General features: G+C 50.1%; 1 protein-coding gene across 1 annotated transcript in view; it reads right to left on the reverse strand.

The window, feature by feature from the left end:
• The window catches only part of PLXNA2 (plexin A2), a gene marked incomplete in the record, with an annotated part of 325301 nt that overhangs the window by 262978 nt on the left and 35581 nt on the right, over positions 1-26742 (reverse strand). Inside the window, 2 exon segments of the mRNA XM_034770557.1 lie at positions 17447-17628; positions 20352-21627. Coding sequence (XP_034626448.1) covers positions 17447-17628; positions 20352-21539 — 1370 coding nt within the window.

Below are 26742 nucleotides of genomic sequence, written 5' to 3' on the forward strand. Positions count from 1 at the left end.
CCCCCCCGGGGAGCCGTGCGGCAGCTCCCCACCCCAGCTCACCTCTGCTCTGCCTCCTCCCCGAGCATGCCGCCCCCACCTCCCAGGCTTGCGGCGCTAATCAGCTGTTTGGCGCTGCGAGCCTGGGAGGGGGGGAGAAGTGGAGCGGCGACTGCTCGCTAGGGTAGGGGGCTTAGCAGAGATAAGCTGGGGTGGGGAGCTGACGCACGGCTCCCTGGGTCGGGGGGGGGAGCTCCTGCAGGGCTCCCCACCCCAGCTCACCTCTGCTACGCCCCCTCCCCGAGCACGCCGCCCCCGCCGGCAATGACAATAATTGCATGGAGCGGCCGCTGCACTGGGAGAGGGAGTCTGAGCTGCACGTGTCAGCGCGCCGCCGGCAGCCCAGCCCAGGAACACTGTAAAAAAAAATTTGGAGGCACCGCTTTTTGGCGCCCCCAAATCTTGGCGCCCTAGGCAACCGCCTAGTTTGCCTTAATGGTAGCACCGGCCCTGCACTTACCACCCCACACTGGAACCCCTATAGGGTATCATAAAGCAGTTACAATTCATACTCTTTGTTGACCACATCCTGAAAGAAATCTTTCCCAAACCCTCTCATCTGGCTTTCAAACCACGCCTCAACCTTGCCAACTTCATCATCAGAAGCAAACTCCCCACAGACCAGAACCCACCAATTCAAAGCTGCACCAGTCCCTGCTCTAACAGATGCAAAACCTGCAGATAAATCTCCATTCCTACAACGATCAGTACCCCCCACAACACATTTTTCAAGATCCATGGGTTCTACACATGCCTATCACAACATGTGGTGAACCTCATCCAGTGCACGAAATACCCCAATAATAACTAAATGGGTGGAATGAGACAATCACTACGCTCTTGAATGAACTCACACAGGAAATGTCTAAAAGACAAAAACACCATCTCGCCCACGGGCGAACACTTTTCACAAACCAATCGCTCCATATGTGACCTCTCAGTCCTCATCCTCAAAGGAAATCTGCACAACACCTTCAAAAGTCAAGCCTGAGGGAGCTTAAATTTATAACTTTGTTAGATACTAAAAATCAAGGACTCAATAAAGATAGTGGATTATTGCTCATTACAACAATCTATAACCCACTAACCCTCTTTTGTCCTACCACTGCAGAGGTGTTAACTGCCTCCTTCACCTGGAATGGTCTCTTAGAACATGTGAACTCCTTATGCTGAACTATCTGTTCCACCTTATATTTAGCTCTGACACTCTGAGGATCTTTCTCAGACCTGAAGAACTGTTCCGCCCCCGCCAGCAATGACAATAATTGCATGGAGCGGCCGCTGCGCTGGGAGAGGGAGTCTGAGCCGCACGTGTCAGTGTGCCACCAGCAGCCCAGCCCAGGAACGCTGTAAAAAAAAAAAAAAAAAAAATTGGGGGCACCGCTTTTTGGTGCCCCCAAATCTTGGTGCCCTAGGCAACCGCCTAGTTTGCCTTAAAGGTAGCACCAGCCCTGCACCCCCCCCACACCTGCACCCCCTGCCGCCCCAACCTTGGGCTCTCTCCCCCACCTGTACCCTCCTGCTGCCGCAGCCCTGAGTCACTGGTAACTCGCTCCCAGCATCCCGCTCATGACTCTCAGCCGAGGGTCCCTCCAGCCGGGACTCCTGCCTCCAGGACCGGCCATGAATTGAGAGGGCAGAGCTGGGGGGACTGCCCCGGCAGGGGGCTGAGGAGCTGGGGCAGGGCAGCCTCAGAGGGAGCGGCTGGCGGGGAACGGAGCCCCGGAGAGCGGGATGTGGGCCCCGCACAGCAGCGCCCCGGGCACCTGTCCCCTCTGTGGCCCTGCTGCTGCTCCTGGCCGCACTGCCGCAGCCTCTGGGTGGCTTGGGCTGCTTTGTCCAGCCCGGCCATAGGGCAGCCCCCCGCCCAAGTGTCCCGTGCTCCATGTGTTGGAGCCCGCCGGATGGCCCACCCGGGCCCGGTAGCACAAACCACAGCAGCCCCAGGGTACCCCCCGCGCACGACGCGCTGCTGCTGGACCCCAGTCTCGAGACCAGCTTTGGCCACCCGCTGCGGCTCTTCCACCTGGACTTCGGCGTCAGCTTGGGGGCCGGGACAGCGTCTACCTGGGTGAGCGCCCGCAGGGCCGCCCCCACCCCAAAAAATAGGATGGCCCGAATGCCACCCTGCAAATGTGCCGCCCCAAGCACCTGCTTGCTTTGCTGATGTATAGAGCCGGCCCTGAGCCTGGGTTACCTTGAACTATGACTTGCTAACCATAACTTACCTTGAAACATGCTCATTATCACAACTCTACATCCTGTTCTGCTCCAATCCCTTTTCATGCATCTCAATGCACTAATTAATTAAAAGTAAGGCTCCAACTTCTTCTGGCTGCCAAGAATAGCAAAGCTAGGCTAGTTTGGGATTGCATGCAGGCACAGTTTGTGTTACAGTAGGACCCATGCTAATAGCTCCGGGGCTTTATTTGTTGGGGTCTTGACTTGAGAGTGCCCTTTCTACCCAAGGGATGGGTGATTATTGGGCAAGACTGGAGAGTCCATCGTTAGAAAGATATTTCCTAGGTCCATTCCATACTGTAAACAGAGCAATCCCAGACAGACAATGTGATGGCAGCCAAATTCCTGCCTCCTTGATATTCATGGGTGAGAAATTAAGTGCCCAGTTTCTAGGAGCTTGAAGTTATGCAAATACTCCTGTCAAGCAATAAACCTCTCTATCTGCAATCTAGCGTCTCTGCTGGGACACAAACAGCTACATTCCCAATGGTGATGGATGGATCTCAAAAGGGTTGGGTCAGCAAAGCCTCCAGTATTCAGACCTGCATCCAAAATGGGGTAATTGCATTGGAAAGACTATTCTAGCAGATGATTTTCATCTGTTCAGCAAGCATCTGCAGGTTCCTTTGGCTTCCCCACATGCGGATATGAATGACTTCTAAAGTGCTACAGAGTGTGTATGTGGGCTATAATTAAGAGTAAATTAAACAGATAAGGTCATCATCTGTAGGACAGAGTCATATAAGGGTAGGGTCCAATGTACATTTCATTCTGAAAGGCCTACTTTATCCCCACTAATAGAACAAAGTTAAATCAACCAAACTGAATAAACTATCATATTCCAAGGAGAAACATCATATTTAAAGTTTGCCTTTCCCCTGACTGAGCCGAATCATAGAATCGTGGGACTGGAAGGGACCTAGAGAGGTCATCTAGTCCAGTCCCCTGCGCTGTAACCTGAGTAATCTGATCAGTTATCACTATTCTTTACTAGAGTGGAGTATTAGCCTGCATGGCAAATGAGTACAAGCAGCATTATGCACTGTGAATTCAGACATTCAACAGGTCAACAAAAATGCCGGTGTAACCACAAAGTCTTGAGTTACACAAATACAAATATCTTATGTTTCTAGAGCATCTTTAATCCAAAATGATGCCAAAGCACTTCACAGATGAGATGCATGATGAATTGCTTCAGGCAGCACTGAAATGCAGCCACAATCACCACAGAACACAACCAGCTGTTTCACAGCTTACAGAAACACGCCACAAGGTTAGGATAGGATGTGAAGAATACCATCATATCCAGTTGAAACCGCAAGGGTCGGAGATAGTATGTTAACTTAGGTATGGTATACAAAATGTAGCTGTCTGAATTGAATTCTAGCCAGGTCACCAGGACAAAATGCCCTACTATTGAGAAAAATCTCATGGGATCTATACTAACCAAGATTTCAGTTTTATATCTCTTCCAAAAATCTTTATGCACCTCGAGTAGTACAACACCCACTACCAATGTACAGTGACAAGGGTTCAGAGAGACACATGCTATCTGTTGGATCACCAATAGCATCTTTGCTTTTTCCTTGGAGATCTCCCATCCAAGTACCTGTGACCCTACTTAGCTTTGTGAGACCACAGGCAGTGGTGCCATGGGCTGCAAGTTATCACGTGAGTCTCTTTTTTCTTGGGGTAGGTATAAACAACATGATGGCAAAATTATATGCATACTTCTCTGTCTACAGTGCCTCAACATTTATTTATTCTTGATCCCAAACACGGCCCTTCACTGATGTATTACATATACTATGATACACTACCTCTTGGGATGGAATACAAGCTTGATTTGTACTGGCGAGCCATGCAGCTACCCTGGTCATTCCATTTATCCTGCTGTGTGCAAACTGGGGATGCAGCAAGGGGCAGAGCCCCAAAGGAGGAATATGAAAAACGCAGGATGGGGGAAACAGATGGATGCAAGGAGAGCTGAAAGTAGATGGCGAAACCAAAAACTGCATTAGTCTTTCTCCTACCTTGAAAATTGATGCTTATTCTCTCATTCTCTTTCTTTCTCTCCCTCATAGAATATCAGGTTGGAAGGGACCTCAGGAGATCATCTAGTCCAACCCCCTGCTCAAAGCAGGACCAATCCCCAGACAGATTTTTTTACCCCAGTTCCCTAAATGGCCCCCTCAAGGATTGAACTCACAACCCTGGGTTTAGCAGGCCAATGCTCAAACCACTGAGCTATCCCTCCCCCCTCACATGTCTGTGCCCCAGAAAGCCAGCAGAACACTACTGTGAAGCCTATCCCTGGGCCCAGTCCTATGCTCCTTACTCAGGAAACTCATTCAATTTCAGGCCCTATGTCAATATCCATGTTAGAGGCGGTCCCTCTCAATATAGAAAGTATCATTTTCACATCAGTCTTACCATCTACTAGGCAAGCTGCATTAGCGGAGCGCTGAGGATGCCATTTTCCATCAGGAAAAAGACAACTAGCACAGCGGCACTTAGCTTGGGGCCCTATTAATAGCAATCCTAATTATATGGCTGCAAATTTAATTCATAGCAATGATTAGCGTCAAAATCAAAGGCATCACGCATCAATATTGATGGAATTGTATAAGGCCCATAAACACAGAACAAGCAAGCAGACACATTCGCCCCCTGCAGTTGCTGGCTGTTAACTGTTGCATTAATGTCTTGTCTAATTTTGCTTGATGGAAATTGCTTTATTCCAGGAATCCAGCCTTGTGAATGGTTACATCCTTAATACAAACCTCCCACCTCCAAGAAGTAGGGGTCTTTTGAGAAAGAACCTTGGACTATCGAGTTGCTTGGAAAATAGAGTCCCAAGTACCCATGCTTTATCCAATAGGTCTTGGCCTCATCAGCACATTTGCTTTGTATGCACTTAAAGAAAGCTCAGGAGGAACAATGGTTCTCAAAAAAGAGAAGACTGCTGGAGACCATCCATGGGATAATGGGCTAGCCCTTGTGCATTGTGGGAAGCATTGTGGGGGGAAGGGAGGATTGGAGAGAAGGAATTCCAAGCTAAAAAGAGCGAGGCATCAAGCATTAAATGGCATAAATTTAACTGCCAGATCCTCTCTACAGAGACTAGCCGTGTAGCAATGTGTGCAGAGGTTCGAAGAAGAAGAAGAAGAAGAAGGCGGCTAGTTTAATTAGCCTTGTGTTAAATTCTAGAACTTGGGCACCAACTTTAAACAACATCTATTTTTCCTGAATCATGGAGTAGGGCTTTGTCACCTTCCCCCATCATCCCAGTATTAAAGGAGGCAGACAGTTTTATGTGCATTTTATTGCTCATGGAAGCAGCCAGACTGACAGTCATGTTCATCATACCCCTCCAGTTCCACAGCACAGGCATGAACACAGCCCATGAGAGGACAAGTTCCACCTGCACCAACTCTCCCAATGTGCTTTGTCTCAACCCTAACTTTGAGGACCCCTAAGAGTGGCCACAGGGGGAGTTCAGTTTTCAGAATCCATTCACAGTCCTTGATCACACTGCTGGGAATGGCAACACAGAAGCCAGCTAGTGCCACTTGGGGTGGCAGTTCTGTGATGTGAACCCACTACCCTACTGAGAACGAGACTGAGCCTACCACAATTCATTTCACCTAGACCGCCAGTCAGAGCCATGTGTAGGAAACTTACCTGGTTTGAATTCAAGACCTCACTCTAGAGGTGAGGGGCTCTGTGTCCTCAAACCCCTGAGCCATCTACTCCTCCCCACACACCTCCTAACTTAGAGCCACAGAAACTTTTTCCTTCACAGACCTCTTGCTAAGTTCATGAAACACCCAGGGGTGAATGTATCACAGAGCAAAAGGCCTATGAGGTCCACTCTAAAAAAGATCCCTTTATTCGAATGAAGCCTACTATATCACACAGGATAGGGCGTGGAAAGCACAGAGATATGGTAAGAAAGCACTGGGGCTGACTAGTGTAATTTGAAACTCAGATACAGCAGGATTAAATTAGTTAGGCTCGAATTGTGCCCAGTCCATTAAATATTTGTTCCCATGACTCACGCCTGCGAGGGGAGCTTTTAAAGCTGACCTCTGCTTGTGTGTTGCTTGCAAACCCAATCAGACAACTCGCTGCCACTTGGAATGTTAGCAAAGCATTATTTCCAGACATCAAGACCTTCCACCTATGTACAGTATGCTTGGCAAAGCCATTCCTCATGTTAAAACCTCTTGGCATCATGCCACTTAAAAATAAAGCAGCAGACTTGCTGGAATTCAAGGCTTGATTATAAAGAGAGAGAGAGAAAATATACCCACCCACACAGGTTCCCCTCCCCACTCTCCCATCCTATGCAGGGAATTAACCCTGAGACAGCTACACTATCTGAATACATCTACACTACCCGGATTGGCGGGTAGTAATTGATCGATCCCCGATCGACTCCAGAACTCCACCATGGCGAGAGGCGGAAGCAGAGTCGACGGGGGAGCGGCAGACATCGATTCCGTGCCGCGAGGATGCGAAGTAAGTGATTCTAAGTCAATCTAAGATATGTCGACTTCAGCTACACTATTCTCGTAGCTGAAGTTGCGTATCTAGGGCTAAGTTCACACTACCCGCCTGATTCGGCGGGTAGAGATCGATCTTCTGGGATCGATTTATTGCATCTCATCTGGACGCGATAAATCGATCCCAGAAGCGCTCCCCCGTCAACTGCAGAACTCCTGCTCTCCGAGAGGAGGAAGCGCTGCCGACGGGGGAGCTTGCCTGCGCCGCGTGGACCTGCAGTAAGTAAACTTAGTTTGATCTAGGAAATGTCGACTTCAGCTACGCTATTCTCGTAGCTGAAGTTGTGTTTCCTACATCGATCCCCCGCCCCAGTGTGGACCAAGCCTTAGATCGATTCTCTCTCCCCCCCCTCCCCAGTGTAGACCAGGCCTTAGGGCAGTGCATTACATCTCCAGGAACAACTCCCACTGAAATCAGGGGGAAGCGGTGTGGTTTAGAAAAATGATTATCAACCCTACCTCCACACCAGCCTATGTTACCGTAATGCAAAGATTCAGGGACTCACCCCCCGCATCTCACCATAAAGAAAGGGAGAGTCGTCACGATCCCTCTGGATCGGTTTGTGTCGTCCCCCCCAAGCAGAGAACCCCTGGTCTGAAAGTTAGAGTAGGGGACAGAGTCAGGAGACCGAGGTTCTACACCCAGTTCCACCACAAGGCACTTCTGTGATCTCGGGCACATCACTTATGGCCTAAGTTTCTGAGATGCTGAGCACCCACATCTCCTACTGAAGTCAATGGGAGCTGCAAGTGATCAGCACCTCCGAAATCCAGGCTATTATCCTCTCTCTGTCTTAGTTTCACCCTGCGTAAAATTGAGATAATATTGACCTACTTGCCAGGGGGCCTGTGGAGCATCACTATAGAATCGAAGTGCTTTGAGATCCTTAACTGGAACGTGCTGTGTCATATGAACAAATGTCAATGGCTCTGTTTTGACCAGCACAACATACCTTTCACTCAGTTACCAACAATCACGTCTCTTCCCTAACCCCCGGCTTCAGAAACAACACCCTTCTCGCTCGGCATGGATAAAGCTGGATCAACAGGACACACTCCCCCACGTGTCCAGCATTCACTAGACTTGTCACAATGCCCCCCTCTCCCCCTCCGGCTGGATGGAAACTATAAATAAACCACCCAGGCTGCCCAGTGCTGGCCTTCCCCAAGCTTCCCAAAGCCCAGCTTGCTGGACCCTGTGGGGATCATAAAGCAACAGAACAAACAGCAAGGGAAATGAGCCAATCTCATTACAGGGGACGCAGCATTAAGCTCTCTGTTTCAGAGACCAGAAAACCCAAACCCTCCTCTCTCTTTTAATAGTGGCAGCTTAACGGGAGGAATGAGAGAAGATGTTTAAAATATAACATATGAATCACCAGGGACACAGAGAAGAGCGGGTAGGGGTAGGAGTGTGTTGTAGCAGTCATTAAAGATTAATTATATATGAAGTCTGAAAGGTCCAACCCAGTACAGAGAGGAAAAATTTACACTTGGGGGAAAAGAGCTGAGCTGACCCAGCGAACTCTTCTCCTTAGTACTGGGGACGCTGAACGTGCCTGGTTGGGAAGAGTTAAATCTGCTCAGCTCGGTGATCTGATCTTACACAACACAGTAGCTGCTAGTAAGAAAGGTTTGCAGCCGTACTGGGTGATTTACAGCAGAGCAGCCATAAAGAGGAGTATAATGTGATTGCGACCGTAAGCATTTCCTGGGGTTTGGGGATCTCAGACCTTGTAATAGTCTCCTTTGGGAGAGATATGCAGAGAGATACACAGACAGACTCTCCTCAGGAATTTCACAGGAACCAGCTAGCTGATTAGCTAATGGGAAGTAGGACATCACTGAAAGAATGTGGCTTTTTTTTTTTCCAGTGATGAATTCTCTCAGGGGAAGCATGATAAATTTAGAAAATTTCATAGCTGGCTCTCTGACTCCTCCCCTCCAGGGAAATTCCAAAACAAAACAAAAAAACCCTCCGAAAGGACTGGATTGAGACCACTAGCTCATTTCTACTTTAAACCACCCAATAACTCTCAGAAGGCAGTGACTTTCCGTCACCACTGGTCTCAGCGGATATGCAGAGTGATGACTTGGCAATAAAGACTATGTGGCACTTTTCATCTGTAGATCTTACAGTGCTTTACAAAGGTGGGCAAAGCATTACTATCCCTGTTTTACAGATGGGTACACCGAGGCACAGAGGAGTTAATAGCCTGCTTTTCAGTGGTGCTGAGAACTCTCAGCTCCCATTGATTTCAGGCCCTTAGCGTCTCACCCACAATCACAGAACGAGTCAGTGTGTTAACTCCCAGGCAGATCTTCAATGCCCTAAGTCCTGTGCCCTCTCTGATGGGCCATACTGCATTCTCCAGAGGAAAACTGGCAATGATCTAGACATAGCATCAAGCAACAGGTGCTGCTAGCAGAGAGGGCAACGCTAAAAAGAAACAGTTATTGGAAGAAGAAGAACAGGAGTACTTGTGGCACCATAGAGACTAACAAATTTATTAGAGCATAAGCTTTCGTGGACTACAGCCCACTTCTTCGGATGCATATAGTTATTGGAAGGGGGACCGTAGGTGGGTCATGACCTTTGAATTCCCTCCCTAGCCTCAGTGAGCAACATTCTTTGATAATTAGAAGACTTGGTCACCTTACTATCACAGTCCACTTATTTCACAGCTCCGGCTTAGGCTACTTGGCTTCTCTCTCTGCTCCTCGTTACATTTTGCTGGCCTCTGCTCCGTAGGTGTGGCCGGAAGCTCCACCGGACATAGCTGTGTCCGAAACCTGGAAAGCCAAAGAGCTCTCTTCTTCTGTGCCTGTCAGTGTGTGAGAAAGCAGCTCCCAGCTTCTCAACCAGGGCTCTTGCCAAAGAACCGGACAGATATCTACCCCCCCGCCCCTTTTTCCTTGGGTTGCTTTTTCTCTTGGCAGATCTGTGTTAAACTCCCAGAACTTGATGGAGTGAAGCATTTCCCATAAAGATTCCAGGGTTTCCTAATGGGCTGTGCACAGTCCTTAGATGGCAGAGTAGTCAGCACCTGGATTCTGTCTACTGCATCCAAGATATCACCAGAGGCACTATGCTTCTCTCCTAGCCCACCATTTTCATGTCCTTTGTGCAATAAGCCACACCAAAGGGATAAGCCCAGGTCCTTTAGACTTCAGCAGTGTTACACATTTAGGCCTGGTCTACACTGGGCAGGGGAAGGGGAGAAATAGATCTAAGTTACGCAACTTCAGCTACGTGAATAACGTAGCTGAAGTCGACGTACTTAGATCTACTTACCGCAGTGTCTTCACTGCGGTAAGTCGACGTCTGACACTCTCCCATCGACTCCGCCTGCACCTCTTGCCCTGGTGGAGTACCGGAATCGATGGGAGAGTGCTTGGCGGTCAATTTATTACGTCTAGACTAGGCACGATAAATTGACCCCCGCTGGGTTGATTGCTGCCTGTCGATCCAGCGGGTCATGTAGACAAGCCCTTAGTTAGAACTCTACAACTTCAGTAACTCAGCTTGAGGTTATGGGGCTATTACAGGCAGGGCCAGCTTTTAAGCCGATTCGGCCGATTCCCCGGAATGGGGCCCCACGCCTAAGCCGCGTCCTGCTGTTTGCTTTAACTGACTTTAAACGAGGCCCTCCCCCACCCACCAAACATGATAAACAATATGCACAGTACACACATGCCCTCCTTTACCTGGCTGGCTGGGAACTAAACAACATATGTGTTTGCAACGTGGCGTCTGAGGGGCCTGTTCTATTGATTCTGCCATACAGCTGCCGCCACAGAACTAGCGGGAGCTCTGTGAGAGAATCACTGGGTCTGAGCTGGGGTGTAGTGGAATAGAAGCTTGGTACAGCGGTGCCCCAAATGGATGACCTCAAGAGTTGCCTTTGCATCTTGTCAGCAGCCAAGGCTACCATCAAGGTACTGCTGTTCAGCACTTACACAGCGACGAACAAATATTAATGAATTGATGCCATTAAAAAAAATGCAGACGTCCAACCATAGTATGTGCTTGCCCGTGTATCTTCCTGGATAGGGAAGGGAGACTCTCCCTGCTGTTTACGGACACCAGAAATAATCTCCCACCCCGCCCTGCCTCTTTCCCTGGTGCTACATTAGACCTCACTCCAAAAGCAGTTTCTGCCTTCAGTTGACCTGAAAAATCTGTCAGTCACGCTGAGCATCTGACTTGAGGTTGGATTTGGATAAACAATCTCTGATTTTGCACCCAAAAATAAACTTCACAGCACAAAATCAGGCCCACAGATTTAAAGGCTGTGTTGAGGTCATGTAAGGCTACCAATAAGTGGATAAACCCTGCTGTGATGCCTTCCAGTCACTCCCGCCTGGCATTGCTTAGGCAAATGATGAGCTGTGACTTCTGTGTTTCTGTTCAGTTCTGCTCATTTTGTTACCTCAATCTTTCTTCCTTCCCCCACCTGTTCTTTCCTCCTGTATGTCATATTGACTCAGCTCGCTAGGGCAAGGACTGTCTTACATATCTGTACATCACCTAGCCCCATGGGGCCTTGATCCATGACTGGGGCTCTTCCGGCTAGTGAAATATAAATAAAAACAAACAACAACGTAACAGCAGAACATTGTATTTTTACCTTCTAATATATTTGAGTGAGTGGTGATATTCACTAGCCCTGCGTTATCAGGGGATAAAACAATTGTGCTGCGGAGGACTGAAGTGGCATCTGATTGCGGGCCAACAAAATACCAGACTAGGAGTTAGGAGGAGAAAGATCCCTGTTGTTATACATCCATAGGTCGCTTTCCATTGTGTTTTTAAAGCACTGACATCTGAGGCCAGGTCTGTACTATCAATTTACATCGCTATCACTATGCCACTCAGGGATGTGAAAAATCCACATGAAATCCAGTGATACTGACCTAATCCCAAGGTAGACAGCGCTCGGTCCACAGGAGGGCTTCTCCCATAGACATAGCTATCGCCTCTCACACAGGTGGATTAAGTAAGCCGAGGGGCAAAGCTCTCTCCACGCAGTGGAGTCTTCATTGAAGTGCTACAGCTGCGCCACCGCAGCATTTTAAGTGTAGACCTGCCCTGAACAAAAGCACCGGTACCAATCCAGGCATCATTCAACAGGAAGAACTGGATTAACGCATTTTATCAGCATTGTATCAAGCTTAGTCTGGGCTTTACAACCTGATCTTCAAAAGGAGTGTTTGAGAAGAGGAAAAAGGCCAGTTCAATCACAGAATCAGAAGTTTACCACAGCAAGGCCTCCTGCTCCTTTGAGGGAGAAGGAAGACTGGGTATTTCTTTGCTTTGGGCAACTAGCCCTGCTTTTGTGATGCAAACAGGAAAGAATTTTATCTTGCACAGCAGATCAATCACCCAGAGGTCTATGGGAAGGGTGGGAAGTGAGAGGCAAGGCTAAGGCACAGAGAAGCAATATGACTTTGCCCTGAGGCTTAGTTTCCCAAAGGCAGCCAAGTTAACCCATTCATATCTCTTCAAGACCCATAAATCCGCAATTTTATCACCACCAAAGCAGGGCACGCAAGAGGAGCAGAGCTATGAGAGTAACTGATTTTTTTTGGTCTTTCAGCCATACCAAAAAAGAAAATAATACTGTAATTACGAAGCATAGTCTGGTGTTGAACAGAGTGTTTAATTTAATCTTTGGGCTTCTTGAAACTTAAAAAAAAATTAATAAGCCACCGTAAATTTTGAAATGAGGAGGGCCCTCAAATCAAAAACTTGAAACTTTTTGATTTCAGATTTTTTCTTTTTTAAAACCAAAACAATTTGGCAAACCTGACCTGAATTTGCAAAAGGTTTTGGTCAAACCAAATCTGCATTTTTCCGTGAAAAATTTCAGCCAAAAAAATTCACTCAGCTCTCCCCGGGAGTTCTTAACCCACACAGTCTTCCCACTAGGGGCAGCTTTTGTAAATATCTGCTGACAGAATACAAGCCCACCAAGACAGGTTTCAGCCCACCAAGAGAGATTTGTGCTGACTCAGGCGGATACAAGCACCACGAGGGAGTAACACCAAATCCGGAGCTCAGGCTGGTGGCCATCAATAAGGATGAAGCCAGTGGGAGACTCTCATTACTAGTGCTGACCTTATTGTATATTTGCTCAAGTTTCAGATCCCTCTGGGTTAAAGTGTAAATCAGCATGGCTCCATTGATGGCAGTAACACCAGCCAAAGATCCAGATCTCTCTCGACCATCACGCTTTGTTTTGCCCACTAGGCCTGTGTGTTAGGAGTACAGGAATACTATCTATAAACCCCTATGACATTTCACAACGCATTTCAGGGGAAATCTTTCTCACCTGCCCTTATCAGAGTGGGTCAACGGGAACCCTGGAGCTTTGATTGTGATGGGTGCAGCTCAAAGGGCATTAGTAGGAAATGCTCTAGGCCCGAGGCCTTCCAGCAGAGCATGGTGAACACCTAAAAACATGCTCTGTGATTATCTGCGCTAACAAAAATTGAATTCGCTTCTGTGCTTGTGCCCCTGTTGCAATCACTTTCTGGCAATCTTCTAGCAAGCTACTTGGCTGTCAGAAACTTGCATGGAAATAGCAAATTTTTCAACTCACAAAACACACAGGTCATATTCACCCAAAGAGTCTTTCACATTGAGAATTGGAATGTAAAAGTTAGTGACATTCATCCAGCCAGGAAGCAGGAGTACCTTCATGAGAGCTACATTTGCCACACTGACAGACAGTGTGAATTTTGGGCATTGGATAGTTGGAAGGAGCGGCTTATGAACAATCTACTGACTAAGAATCATTGTGAATCAATTCAAGATTATCCCCCACTGCCCAAAGGTCATTCATGAACAGAAGCGTCTGGGTCCACTGAATAAATTATTTGTGCCGATTTACTACTTGCTGAGTTCTACCTCACAGCAACCCTGAGTCAGTTCCTCTCTCGGTTCAGGCCAAACCACTTCTTCAGAGCCAAACTGACTCGGGCAGCACCTTCCCACAGACGTGCCATGTGTCACATAGCAATACAATGAAAAAAACATCGTCTCTCAGACTGGATTCCAACAGACAGCACAAGTAACTGCTGGACTAATTCTGGGAGCCCTTTGTATTCTTAGAGTGAGTCACGCACTCCTCAGTGGCCACAGTCATACAGTGGGCTGACTTAGCAATACCTGTTGGACAAGGCGTGTGAGGCAATATCTTTTATTGGACCATCTTCTGTTGGTGAAAGAGACGAGCTTTTGAGATCCACAGAACTGTTCTTCAGGTCTGAGAAAGATCCTCAGAGTGTCAGAGCTAAATATAAGGTGGAACAGATAGAACATATGAACTCCTTATGCTGAACTAAGAGACCATTCAAGGTGAAGGAGGCAGTTAACACCTCTTCAGTGGTAGGACAAAAGAGGGTTAGTGGGTTATAGATTGTTGTAATGAGCAATAATCCACTTTCTTTATTGAGTCCTTGATTTTTAGTATCTAACAAAGTTATGAATTTAAGCTCCCTCAGGCTTGTCTTTTGAAGGTGTTGTGCAGATTTCCTTTGAGGATGAGGACTGAGAGGTCACATATGCAGCGATTGGTTTGTGAAAAGTGTTCGCCCGTGGGCGAGATGGTGTTTTTGTCTTTTAGACATTTTCTGTGTGAGTTCATTCAAGAGCGTAGTGATTGTCTCATTCCACCATTTAGTTATTATTGGGGTATTTAGTGCACTGGATGAGGTTCACCACATGTTGTGATAGGCATGTGTAGAACCCATGGATCTTGAAAAATGTGTTGTGGGGGGTACTGATCATTGTAGGAATGGAGATTTATCTGCAGGTTTTGCATCTGTTAGAGCAGGGACTGGTGCAGCTTTGAATTGGTGGGTTCTGGTCTGTGGGGAGTTTGCTTCTGATGATGAAGTTGGCAAGGTTGAGGCATGGTTTGAAAGCCAGAAGAGAGGGTTTGGGAAAGATTTCTTTCAGGATGTGGTCAACAAAGAGTATGAATTGTAACTGCTTAATGATACCCTATATGGGTTCCAGTGTGGGGTGGTAAGTGCAGGGCCGGTGCTACCATTAAGGCAAACTAGGCGGTCGCCTAGGGCACTGTAGTGAGTCGGTGTGGCTCCCCTCCTGTCCAGAAGAGGGAGCCCACGTGCCGGCACCAGAGTGGGTGGGACCACCACCCCCTGTCCCCGCCCCCCGGAAGTCAAGGGGCGGGACAGGAAGTATAAAGGCCGGCCGCCAGAGCTCAGTCGGCGGCCAGCCACCACAGGGAGCAGACGTGCGGCCGGGAGCTCCCGGCCAGGAGACCGTCGAAGACCCTAGCTGGCCTGAGCTACCCCGGGCCCGCTACGAGGAGGGGCCGCCGGAGCCCGTTCACGCCCGCTACTGGGAGAATCCCTGGGAGCCTCACCCCACCAACCCCGAGGGTGAGACTGTACCCGAACCCCTCCGCCCCTGCTGCTACCCAGAGGAGCCGCCTGAGGACCGTTGGCCTGACTTCCCGGCAGAGCTACCGGACCTGCCACCGAGCCCCGGCCCAGAGGAGCCCATGCAGGTGGACTGGCCTGAGCCCGGCGCGACGAGCGAGGTAGGATCTGAGGGGGATCACGGAAGTGGCCCGGGGATAGCCGACCCCGGTCCGGCTGCAACTGAATGTGAGCCTATGTCAGTGTGTTGCGGTCTGGATACCCCACTGACCAGCAGCGGCAGCAACCGCTGTTAGGGCCCCGGGCTGGAACGCAGTGGAGTGGGTGGGCCTGCGTTCCCCCCTGCCACCCCCACTCACGGGTGGCAGGCATCCCCCTCACCCGACACTCGGCTACAGCAAGCCTAGGCGTGCCTTGCGTGGGCTTTGAACTATTTGCTCGCTCAGCCCCTGCAAACAAGGGCCTGAGCTTACCTGTGTTGGCCCGCCCTGATCCAGGGCCTGGCCTCTGAACTAGTTGCTCGCTCAGCCCCTGCAAACAAGGGCCTGAGCTTACCTGTGTTGGCCCGCCCTGATCCAGGGCCTGGCCTCTGAACTAGTTGCTCGCTCAGCCCCTGCAAACAAGGGCCTGAGCTTAACTGTGTTGGCCCCGCCCTGATCCAGGGCCGGGGCTTTGAACTGTTTCCTCGCTCAGCCCCTGCAAACCCGGGCCTGAGCCAACCGTGTTTGCCCCGCCCTGATCCAGGGCCTGGGCTTTGAACTCTTTGCTCGCTCAGCCCCTGCAGTCAAGGGCCTGAGCTTTAACTGTGGCTGCTCCGACTCTGCACTAAAGAGCCGGAGTTCCGGGACTAACTGACTACTTGTTCCCACAGCAGTGAGTCGGTGTGGCTCCCCTCCTGTCCAGAAGGGTCGAGCCCCGGCTAGGACCTACTACAGGCACCAAGATTTGGGGGTGCCAAAAAGCGGTGCCTCCAAATTTTTTTTTACAGTGTTCCTGGGCTGGGCTGCCGGCGGCGCGCTGACATGTGCAGCTCAGACTCCCTCTCCCAGTGCAGCGGCCGCTCCATGCAATTATTGTCATTGCCGGCGGGGGCGGCGTGCTCAGGGAGGGGGCGTAGCAGAGGTGAGCTGGGGTGGGGAGCCCCCCCGCCTCGCCCCCCCCCCCCCCCCTGGCAGCTCCCCAACCCAGCTCATCTCTGCTACGCTCCCTCCCCGAGCGCGCTGTCACCGCTCCACTTCTCCCGCCTCCCAGGCTTGCGGCGCCAATCAGCTGTTTGGCGCTGCAAGCCTGGGAGGGGAGGAGAATTAGAGTGGGGGCGGCGTGCTCGGGGAGGAGGCGGAGCAGAGGTGAACTGGGGCGGGGAGCTGCCGCACGGCGCCTCAGGGCAGAGGGGGGGCGGGGAGCTGCCGCAGGGCTGGGGGGGCGGGGCAAGGTGGAAGTTTACGCTATGGCGGGAAACTTCCTTGCACCGGCCCTGGGTAAGTGATAACTAGGGGTGTATAGTTGAAGGGTTTCTCTTTTTCCTGTAGTGAAGTTGGTAATCTTGGGCTATTTGGGTGGCCTGTTCCAACATAAATTGGTCCAATTACCTCACTTGCCTTGTCTCTTTAATATCCTGGCACCAACAATATACCGGTGGCAGGTATAGAGTATGCAACAGCCAGTGCACTGCTGAGGCCAATATTACACATGGCTGAATGGAATGGATAATAGGAAGCAGAGCAAGGTGCCTGACAAGATCTCAGCTGCATTCCACTTTGTATTGGCTTAGAGAGATTTTTGAGTCCCAAACCTTGGTGCAATGAGAAGATATTGCCTTGTCTGACTAATTTACATCTCTTCAAGGACCCGAAAGGACATTTTCCACATGCCTTAAACTTTGACTTGCCACTAAGCTCTATATCATTCCAATGCCTGGTGTCTCTGGGTTCTGAGCGAGACTACATTAAATGGTGCCCCATCACCAGTACAGATGCAGGAGAGTTTGCCTCACATACCACTTGCTTCAAGTACCTCCCTAACTCAAAGCCTTGGACTTAATCTCATACTACCTCATAACTGGCAACTGAGAAAGAGCTCTCAGGAGCCGTACAAAGGTGGCAACAGCCTGGCAGATCAGTGTTCCTGGGGAAAGGGAGAAGGCACTGATCCAGGCTCTCTGGGGTCACAGGAGCAGCCTTACCTTCTTCAGCTTGCCACTCTTGGTCCCCACGAACACCACACTGTAGCCGTTGTAGACGTACGAAGCGACCGAGGTCATCCGGTCACGGCTGGCGGTGAAGAGGGTCACCCCCTCCACGGGTGTGGAGCCTCCCAGTGGCTGGTTAATGTCCAGCCCGCAAAAATTGTCGTCTATCGGGACTGGCTGGAAAAGACAAGGCATTGGGCAAGGGTGAGCTCGAGGTGAAGGTGAAGTGCTCATCCAAGCACCCAGGCTCATGCAGAACTGAACGCACAGTTGTAACCATGGGGTGAGCGCACCGAACTTCCCCACACAGTAACTGGGTGTTCACAACAACCCCCTGCTCACGTACAGCTGGTTCATCTCCCTAGGAGCTAGGGTCACAGCCACTCTCCCCAGCATGACCCAATGAACATCTCTCCTTATTTTTGTAATCTAGGCCAAGCAGCTGTGTGGCTGGCATGGGTACAGGCCACGGTGGGTGCACCACACGCTAGCTGCCAGGAAAGTCTTCATGGACAGGACTGATGAGAATCCCCACCATGTCATTAACAGAAAACCATAGGGGAAAATGGTTTCATTAGCTCTCTTGATTCTCTCCCCTCTCAGATCCAAACCCTCTCCCCCCTATTCTGTCCTGGTGCATTCATGTCCCAAGCTGACGCGGTGTCTCTCTCCTCCACTGACTTTACCTCCCTCTAAATAGTCTTGGTCGGATTTCTGGAGGTCCTGATCGCCTGCAGCTCCCAGTCAAGAAACGGGAGCTGCCAGGTGCTTAGCATCTCTGAAAAAAAATCAGACCAGCTGCCTTTTCAAGGGCCTACGTCAGGGGAGGAAGATTGACTAGAGTCTTGCACTGAAGATCATTCAAAGCTTCTTCTGCATTAACCAGAGAGGTCACAGCACATCAGCACAAGCCATTTCTTCCTCCCCATCTCAAACCCCAAGAAGATCTGAGCGGGCAGTTTCCACAGCATGGCTGACCTAGGGAGCCAAGGACGAGGACAGAAAACTGACCCAGCCTCACTCTCACAGCCATACAGGGAACATGTCCCTAATCCACCTCGCTGGCCCCAGGATGTGCTCCAGCAGCCTTGCTCACACTGCACTGGACTGTCAAATCCATTCATAAAAGGAATCTGCAGTTCTCTCCTCCCCCCATCCCACTTCCCGAAATGACCCAGTGTCACGCAGACGGGTCAGCAGAGAGTCACATGGCTGGGGCCAGCGATTGCCTTCCACTGGCAATGAGCCTGCAATGGGTCAGCCACAGGAAGTGCAGGTGTTTGCTCTCTACCTCTGCCCTCTGAGCATAGAAAGGAAGCTGCCATTTCCTCTCAGCTACTCATTTCTTTAGGGAAGCAGCCACCTCCCTCCTGTGCAAACAGCCTGACTTCATGACAGATTTAGCACTCCGGATCTCCTCGTTACATTCCCCGAGTGAATAGGATGCTGGTGCAAGGTGCCAGCCAGACTGGCTGTTCTTAAGAGGGACAGTATTTATCAATGCCCCCCCATGGAATGGACCCTGGCAATGCAGAGTTTCCATACTCCTGGCCAACCCTGTCCCATCCTTTGAATGCCCCAATCTGATCTAAAGGGCTGTTTAGTACCTATGTTCTGCTTTCAATACAGCATGGTCTAGCACAGTGTTTTCAACCTTTTTTCATTTGAGGACCCCTACAAAATTTTGAATGGAGATCTCTCCTTTGCAAAATCTTAGACATAATCTGTGGACGTCCAGGGGCCCGCGGACCAGAGGTTGAAAACCACTGTTCTACGGTAATGACAACGTTTTGTGGACCCCTTAGACATAGTTTTCAGATCCCCAGGTTGAAAACAACAGGTCTAGCAGATAGAGAACTGGACTGGGAGTCAAGAGCCCTAGCCTTTATTCCCAGCTCTGCCACTGACTTGCGGTGTCCCCTCACTCTGCCTCAGTTTCCCCTCTGTAAAATGGGGATAAGGATGCTTATAAAACACTCTGAGACCAATGAAATGAAAGACTCCGTATTATAGCTAAGTATTGCTAATTGATCACTTTGCTGAGCCTGCCCAAAATGGAATTAATGCTAATTAGTGCCGTTTGTGATGTGGACATCTACCAACTAGGATTGGGATTGCAATTCACCAACTCATCTCCCGCTGAATAGCTACCAAATGCCTTTGAGTCACTATTGGCTGCATTAATTTCAGCAGGTTAGATCTGAAAAGCTCAGTGTCTCGTGGCCATCTTCCACACTATCCACTCACCTGTTGCCCCAAAATTCCCTCTCTGTCCTCATTTAGCTCACATTTTTTCTTGGTACCAGAGAGTTGGAAGCCAAACTGAACATGTTATGGTGAAAGGAGTTTCCAGGGATTGAGATGGCTCAAAAGGAATCTGTATGGTATGTAAATCAAGATCTGAACTAGCAAAGTAACAGCACAGAGTGTGCAACTTCCATTTGCATTCACCTGGTTAGTTGTGTTTGCACTATACTCTCCTGCTGCAGGCTGGGAGTGAGAGAGGCTTTGGGTTAGTCTGATTTTGGAATCAGAATGGGCAGCTGGAAATAGCAGAACGCTTCTAACAAGCTGCGACTTTTTAATCTGTCTACCTAGCTACTTCTGTGGCCCTTCGCACCCTAATCATCTCACAACATTAAGGATTTAATTCTCACAATCTGAAGTAAGGAGGATTATTATCCCTGTTTGGTATTTGGGGAAACTGAGGAACAGAAAGATCAAGTAACTTCCCTAAGCTGACTCAGGGCGTCTGTGGCAGGGCCAGGAATTGAATCCAGGTTTCCCAAATTCCAGTCCAATGTCTCCAACCCAAGACCATTCTTCCCTACCAAAATGGTGTTAGGAGTGAGATTGATTTCTCCAGAGCAATAATGGCAATGTACTACAACCATCCTTACTGCTTTGGTGCACTGGACATCCTTCCCCAGGAGCCAGCTGAGCTCCAAGTTGCCTTCCCCCTGGTAACAGGATTGCAGGCGCTCCTTGATCTGGCTGTTGATGGTGCGGATGGGGAAAACGCAAAGAGCCGAGTCATCAGGAGGCTGGTGATACTGCTTCTGCCCCTTGGAGAAGATGGCAAAAAGAATGTCATCCTGGGCTGTGATGTTGAGGGCATTGGCCAGCACGTCCCCTGGCTTGGAGAGATAAGCCGCTTGCAGGAGGCGGTACTCCACATCCCCCTTGATGCAGCCAAAGGGCAGCGAGACGTAGGAGTGAAACTTGGGATCATTCTTACAGAGGCGGACGATGCGAGACGTGTAGAAAAGGTCGTTGGCCGAGTTGATGGAGACTCCCTCGGGGGTCTCCGGTTGCACCGTCAGGAAGTAGACGAAATTGCTGCTGGCGAACCCGTAGATATAGAAGATGTCGAAGTGTGAGACCAGGGCCAGCGTGTCCGAGGGGATCTTGATGAGCGATGAGACAAAGTCGCTGTGGAGCTCGTAATCCAACATGGCTGATGACTCCGGGTCCCGCGGCAGCTTGCGGCTAGAGAGGGTGGGGAAGTAATCCTGCTTGCCATCCACTGCAGTGCCGATGAAGAGCTTGCCGTCCTCGCCGTCGGAGCGCACGATCACCCCATACATGGTGCCTGTCTTGTTGACGCTAGAGAGGTAGTGCTCCTTCTTGTGGGACGGCTCCACCAGGATAAAGAGGTCGTCCAGCCGCAGCAGCTTACAGACGCCCTGGTAGAGGCTCCCGCAGGCCAGCAGCCGGTTCTCTGAGTAGTCAATGATCAACAGCTTGTTAACGTTGTTGGTGAGGGTGAGGATCTCACTGCAAGGCTGGACAATGAGGGGCGGGTAGCAGGACTTGTTGTCCTCCTCCGGGCCTGTCTTGTGAGCCACCAGGATGGTCAAGTTACCTGAGAGCTTGTAAACCCGGTTGATGGCTCCAATGTAGACTGCCCCGGTGCCCTGATGGACGGTCAGGTGGTTGAAAGTCCAGTCGCGGTTCTCTGAGTGGAAGGTGTTGAACAGGGCAGTACTGGCTGCGTTCCGGGAAAGTGAGACCAAAAAGAGAAAAACCACAGCTGCTGACCAGCCATCGGAGTCCAGCATCCGAGGCCAGTTCTTCCTCTGATCCATCCTGGGGCAGGGGAGAAGAGAAAGGGGAGGGTGAACTTCCAAGCTCCCTATATGTGTCCCTTGCCCTGGCGAGGTTCTTCACATGGTTCTGGAGAGGGGAAAAAAAGTACACACAAAGCAAAGGATTAAATCCAGAGAGTGCCCTGTAGACACAATTCAAGAGAGACTTTTTAGTTATACAGTCCTTGAAATAAAGCAAGGACATCTTTAAGCCCAGCCAGCATTAAGCAGGGTTCCTAACTTATTGGAAAACCGGTCAGGCTCCATGTTTTGCCACTCGATTTTGCCGCTGTGCATTAATTTGTTACGTGGTTTAGCTGTTTATAATGGGCTCGGTGCCTGCGTTCACGGAGTGCAGGAGGAGATAATCAACCTCAGCCCTGGGACAAAGATTCTACAGTTCATGCACCCAACCATCAATCTAAATCTTGGCTGAAGGCACTTTTCCTACCGGGTATATGACTGAAGGCGAGGGGTAAGTAAGAAGTGTTTTTTGCCTATAAATCCTGTCTAATTGTAATTAATGATGAAGGTTAAAGTTTCATGCAGACAAGTACAACTTGCATTTATACAACAACGCTTTCCATGCTTATAACGGTGCCTCCTCTCTGCCTCTCACCACAGCAGAGGTCTATGTACACTGCTGCCTTTGAGCCTGAAGGATCCCAAAGCAGCCTTTCCAAGGATTACTTCACCCACCACTGAAACGCAGCCACCTGCTTCTGGGCTGGAGGGGTATGGTAGCTGGGTGAATAAATATTGACATAGGAGATTTGCACAAACTCCCTACGCTTGTGAAATTAATCCTGGGATCTTTAAAGCCTATTCAGAGGAGACAGGACTTTGGGGTGCAAGGTCTTGTCCAAAACATCCACTAGATAGTAAACTGCATGTGTACTCTGGGTGGAGGTCATAAATACAGAATCCCATGGAACGACAAAGGTCTTCTTTCATCTATATGGACACGTAGCTGAAGGCCTGCCTCCAATCAAAGAGCTCTGGCCAAAATCTGTTTGGGTGAGACATGAAAGAAAGCAAGGGACCTTACATGGAAGATGTCTATTTGGAGAAAGCAGTTGATAGTCCCTAAAATTTCCCTTCCCATTATCAATACCATTAAAAGTGTTGCAGTCATCAGCTCAGTGCAAAAAATCCCCATGGCCTCAGGGAAAAGAGCTGGCTGGAAAAAGTATTCACATGGGAGTGTGATCAAGGGAAGAGGCAGGTGACAGGAGAGCCCTTCATTTCCAGGGCACTTCCTGGGAAGCAGCAACAAAACGTGGAGGCTTCCACGTTTGATTTTCTGTTTCTTTATAAAATGCAGGTGGCAAGAGATGATGCAAGAATCCTTCCCATTCCCAATGCAGTAACTCTATCTTGTGATTCATGGGCAAAATCCAGGCGACCAGCCAGAGGAGCCAGATCACAGCAAGATCCCATGTATTTGGATGGCCACCTGCAGCTATCCAAGAACCTGGTCCTGCAGAGCTACTAGGCGTGCATGTAGAACATCAGACTTTGAGTTGCTGAGGTTACTTGAAAGTCCACAAAAGCACCCATGCTCCAAGATCAGCCCTGCCCTAAAGCATGTACTTGAGAAACTCCAGTCTGAACAGGACCTGTGATCAACGGGACCTGTGAAACCAAGTCAGTGAGGCAGAGGAAGCAGAGTCTGGGAAGGAGGTGACACTTTGCAAGGTGGTATCTGTCCACCTACCCTGAAGCTGCCTCATCACCGCAGTATTCAGGCAGAGGCATTGGTGTTTCGCCCTGCCCCCCTGGCTGAGGGGTAAACTGTAGGAGGAGGAGTGGGAGGAAGGGAGAGAGACTCCAGAGGGATGGGGAAAGGTGAACTCTGGACTCCATCCTGGGGCAACTAGATGGGGAAGTTCTAAAGCAGAAAGGAGCTACAGAGAGGACACCATGATCTCCATCATCCCTCCAAAACCAGCCAACCAAAGCTGTTAGGAAGTGAGAGCTCCCCAAACCACCTGTATCTGAGCAAGGAAAGAGCAGGGAGAACCCTTCCTTGCATCAGTGGGATTGGTCACCGTCTGCACAGAGGAAGGAGCACATGCCTCTTTGCCAAAGCTAGCTACCGCTGCTGGGATAGGCAGGGGCCATGAGCACAGAACCTGGGCTGGCACAAGCAAATATCCACTTGCTGCTAAAAGGGGAATGACAATTTAGGATCTCAGCCAGTCTCCTCCCCCATCACTCCTGCTTTCTAGAGATGGCATGAGCTGCCTCTTCTCATCCTTCTGAATTTGGCCCACTCCCCTTCCTTCCACCCTGAGTGTCACTCAAAATGGGAAACTGAAAAAAAAAAATCTGCCTTTCTCCAGCCCACTTGTGCACCACTTGTTTAAGTTTCACAACCCATTGTGAAGAAAACTTTTGCAATCCCCATTTTACCAGCAGGGAACCTAAAGCACAGAAAAGTCAAGGAACTTGACCAAGGCCACACAGCCGGACTGTGGCAGAGCCAGGAACAGACCCTAGCAATCCTAGCTCCCAGCCCCTCTCTGTACCTAGATGATCATACTAGATGAGAGCCTGGAATTCTCCCAGCAGCAAAGTGCTTAGCAGCACTGAGTTTTCTCCTCCCTCTCCCCTTGCACTCCCGTAGGGCTGAGACTCAACCTGATTGAGGTCAGTCTCGGCTCTTTAGTGTCAGCAGGGCAGTGCCTGATTCGCTGTGACAGACAGGAGCTGAGAGGAACCATGCAACTCCCCCCACACCGACTTTCCTCCCTTTGTCTCCTTTTGATCTGACTGCTGGTCATCAGCTGCTCAGCACCTGCCTGAAAAAGCACAGGTTGGCAGAGAGTGTTCAGGACTTCCACTTATCCTCTGCTTTCAAAAGCTCTCCTTGGCCATGGACAAGGGAAAGAGGTTTCTACTCTGCAGCTACTGCTGTCATTCGAGTAGCTGTGAGAAGGGAGCAGTGGTGGGGTTGCTGCTGCTGGAACAGGGTGTGTTTTGGCTGCATGAATAACTGAAGAGTGAATCAACAGTAGCATGCCACATGGCATGCCCTAGTGACACTCTAGCCTCACCAGATTCAGGATGTGGACTGGATTCAGATGAGCCCCCCTGGAAATTCAGATGCTTCTCTGAAGTTTATCATAATTTTCCAAACCACTTGAGTCTGCTAAGCAGGGCAGTTCATGCAAGGCTTCCAGGATTCTTGGTCATGCCCAAAGTACTATGGCAACAGCCTATCTTGGCACCTCAGCACTTCTGGCTCATTAGTTTTAATTAATTGTATTATGATAGAGCCTAGAAACCATAGTCAAGGCTCTATACCCCACCGGTGAAGGCACTGGGACAGACGTAAGAAAGGGTACGTTTGCACTGCAACCGGAAGTGCACTTACAGCTTGTGTAGATGTACCCGAGTTAGCATGGGTATCAACTGCAGCGAAGCCCAGCCTGTCCAAAACTCCACCGAGACCCTAGGACTGGTTCTTCGACAGCTAGCCTGTGCCAAAGTCCATGGTGCTGTCGCTTCACTGCTACGGATGCTGGAGCTAGCCAGAGCAAAGCTAACGTGGTGATGTCCACATGTGCAGCAGACAGAGCCACCGACAACGCTGCCCAGAGAGTTTACAGTTTGAGTGTCCGACAGGAAGCAACAGACAAATGGGGGTGCGGATTGGGAGACTGATGCAGCAGTAGAGTGAGTACAGCTGTACAGAAAAGCAGAAGCCCTCCAACCAGTACCAGACAGGAGTGATCCCAGCAGAGGTAGGTTCTAAGGAGGGACTGAGAAGGGGATAAGGGGTCAGACGCTAACCGCTAGGGCATTACAGCACGAAGGGGCAACTCGAGAGCCCTCGCTCCTTCCCTTTGGGCAGTGGTGCGGCTGCAGTGAGATGATGGGGGTAACATTGCCCAAAATAACTAGAAGTCCCATTTTCAAGAGTCAAGGGGTATGTCTGCCTTTTGAGCTGGGCGGGGTGGGTTGATTCCCAGCTCCCGGAGACATACCCATGCTAGCTCTGATCAAGCTAGTGTGCTAAACACAGAGCATAGCTGTGGTAGCAAGAGAAGAAGCTAGCTGCCCCAAATATGTGCCTTGGGCCTAGGATGGGTACATCTACGGGGCAGCTAGCCCCTCCCACTGATCATCCTGCCAGGGCTACGTTCTATTTTTAGCACTTCAGCTTGATCAAAGCTAGTGCAAGTATGTCTCCTTGAACTGGGAATCACTCCCTCCCCGCCACCCCCCAGCTCCTAGTGTAGATATGCCCAGAGGCACTTGGGAACCTCAGGGTATGTCTACCTGCAAAAACAAAAACCCCACCCCCCTGTGGCAGCGAATCTCAGAGCCAGGGTCAAAGGAGCCGGGCTTGCAGGGCTGTTGCTACAGGGCTAAAAATAGTAGTGTAGACGTGGCTCCAGTTCTGAAACCCAGCAAGGGGGGGGGAGGGGTGTCCTCAGACCCTGGGCTCACGCCCGACCAGGAACATCTACACTGCTATTTTTAGCACTACAGCGTGAGCCTGAGTCAGTTGACTCCCGGTCAGACTCGCTGCCGAAGGGGGTTGGTTTTTGCAGCGTAGACGTACCCTGAGTGTCACAGACAGTGAGTGAGGAGGGCTCCGAAGTGCCCATCTGTCACCCCAGCAGAAGGAACGGAGGCTGGCGGTACAGACCATGTGCGCTTGCCTCCCAAAAAGGGAGAGATGCTGCAGCCTAATCTCCCCTCGCCCTCATTTTAGGCTGTTGAAGGGCAGCCCTAACTCCTCATCCGTCTCCCACTCCTTCAGCAGCAGACTTCTGAGGAGAACAAATGCAACCTTGAGCGGCAGAGATCATTCCACACCTCATCAACGCTCCCTCCCTCCAGACACTTGACAACAAGACCATTTCAAAGCTGATAGGGTCTAGTTTGGGCCTGGGGGACAACAGTGGGGTGGGGCTGGAGCCATCCTGACATCCCTTCCCCCACTTCCCTAACACATACACTCAGTCAGCTGTCAAGCGGAATTAGGAACCGTAAGGCTGGGATTTCCTTAGGAAACAGGCGGCTTGCCTTGGGAAAGCGCTGTCTGCGTGATGCAGGCTTAGATCGGAGAGCGTTTCATCCACCCTTCCGGGACCGCACAGAGAAGCAGAGGGATTTTTTTTTTTTTAAAAAGCCTTTCTACTCCCCCCTCCCCCTGCAAGCTTACATTATTTTCTCTGCTCTATCCTGA

Source organism: Trachemys scripta, chromosome 4, assembly GCF_013100865.1.
Source record: "Trachemys scripta elegans isolate TJP31775 chromosome 4, CAS_Tse_1.0, whole genome shotgun sequence".
NCBI lineage: Eukaryota > Metazoa > Chordata > Testudines > Emydidae > Trachemys > Trachemys scripta.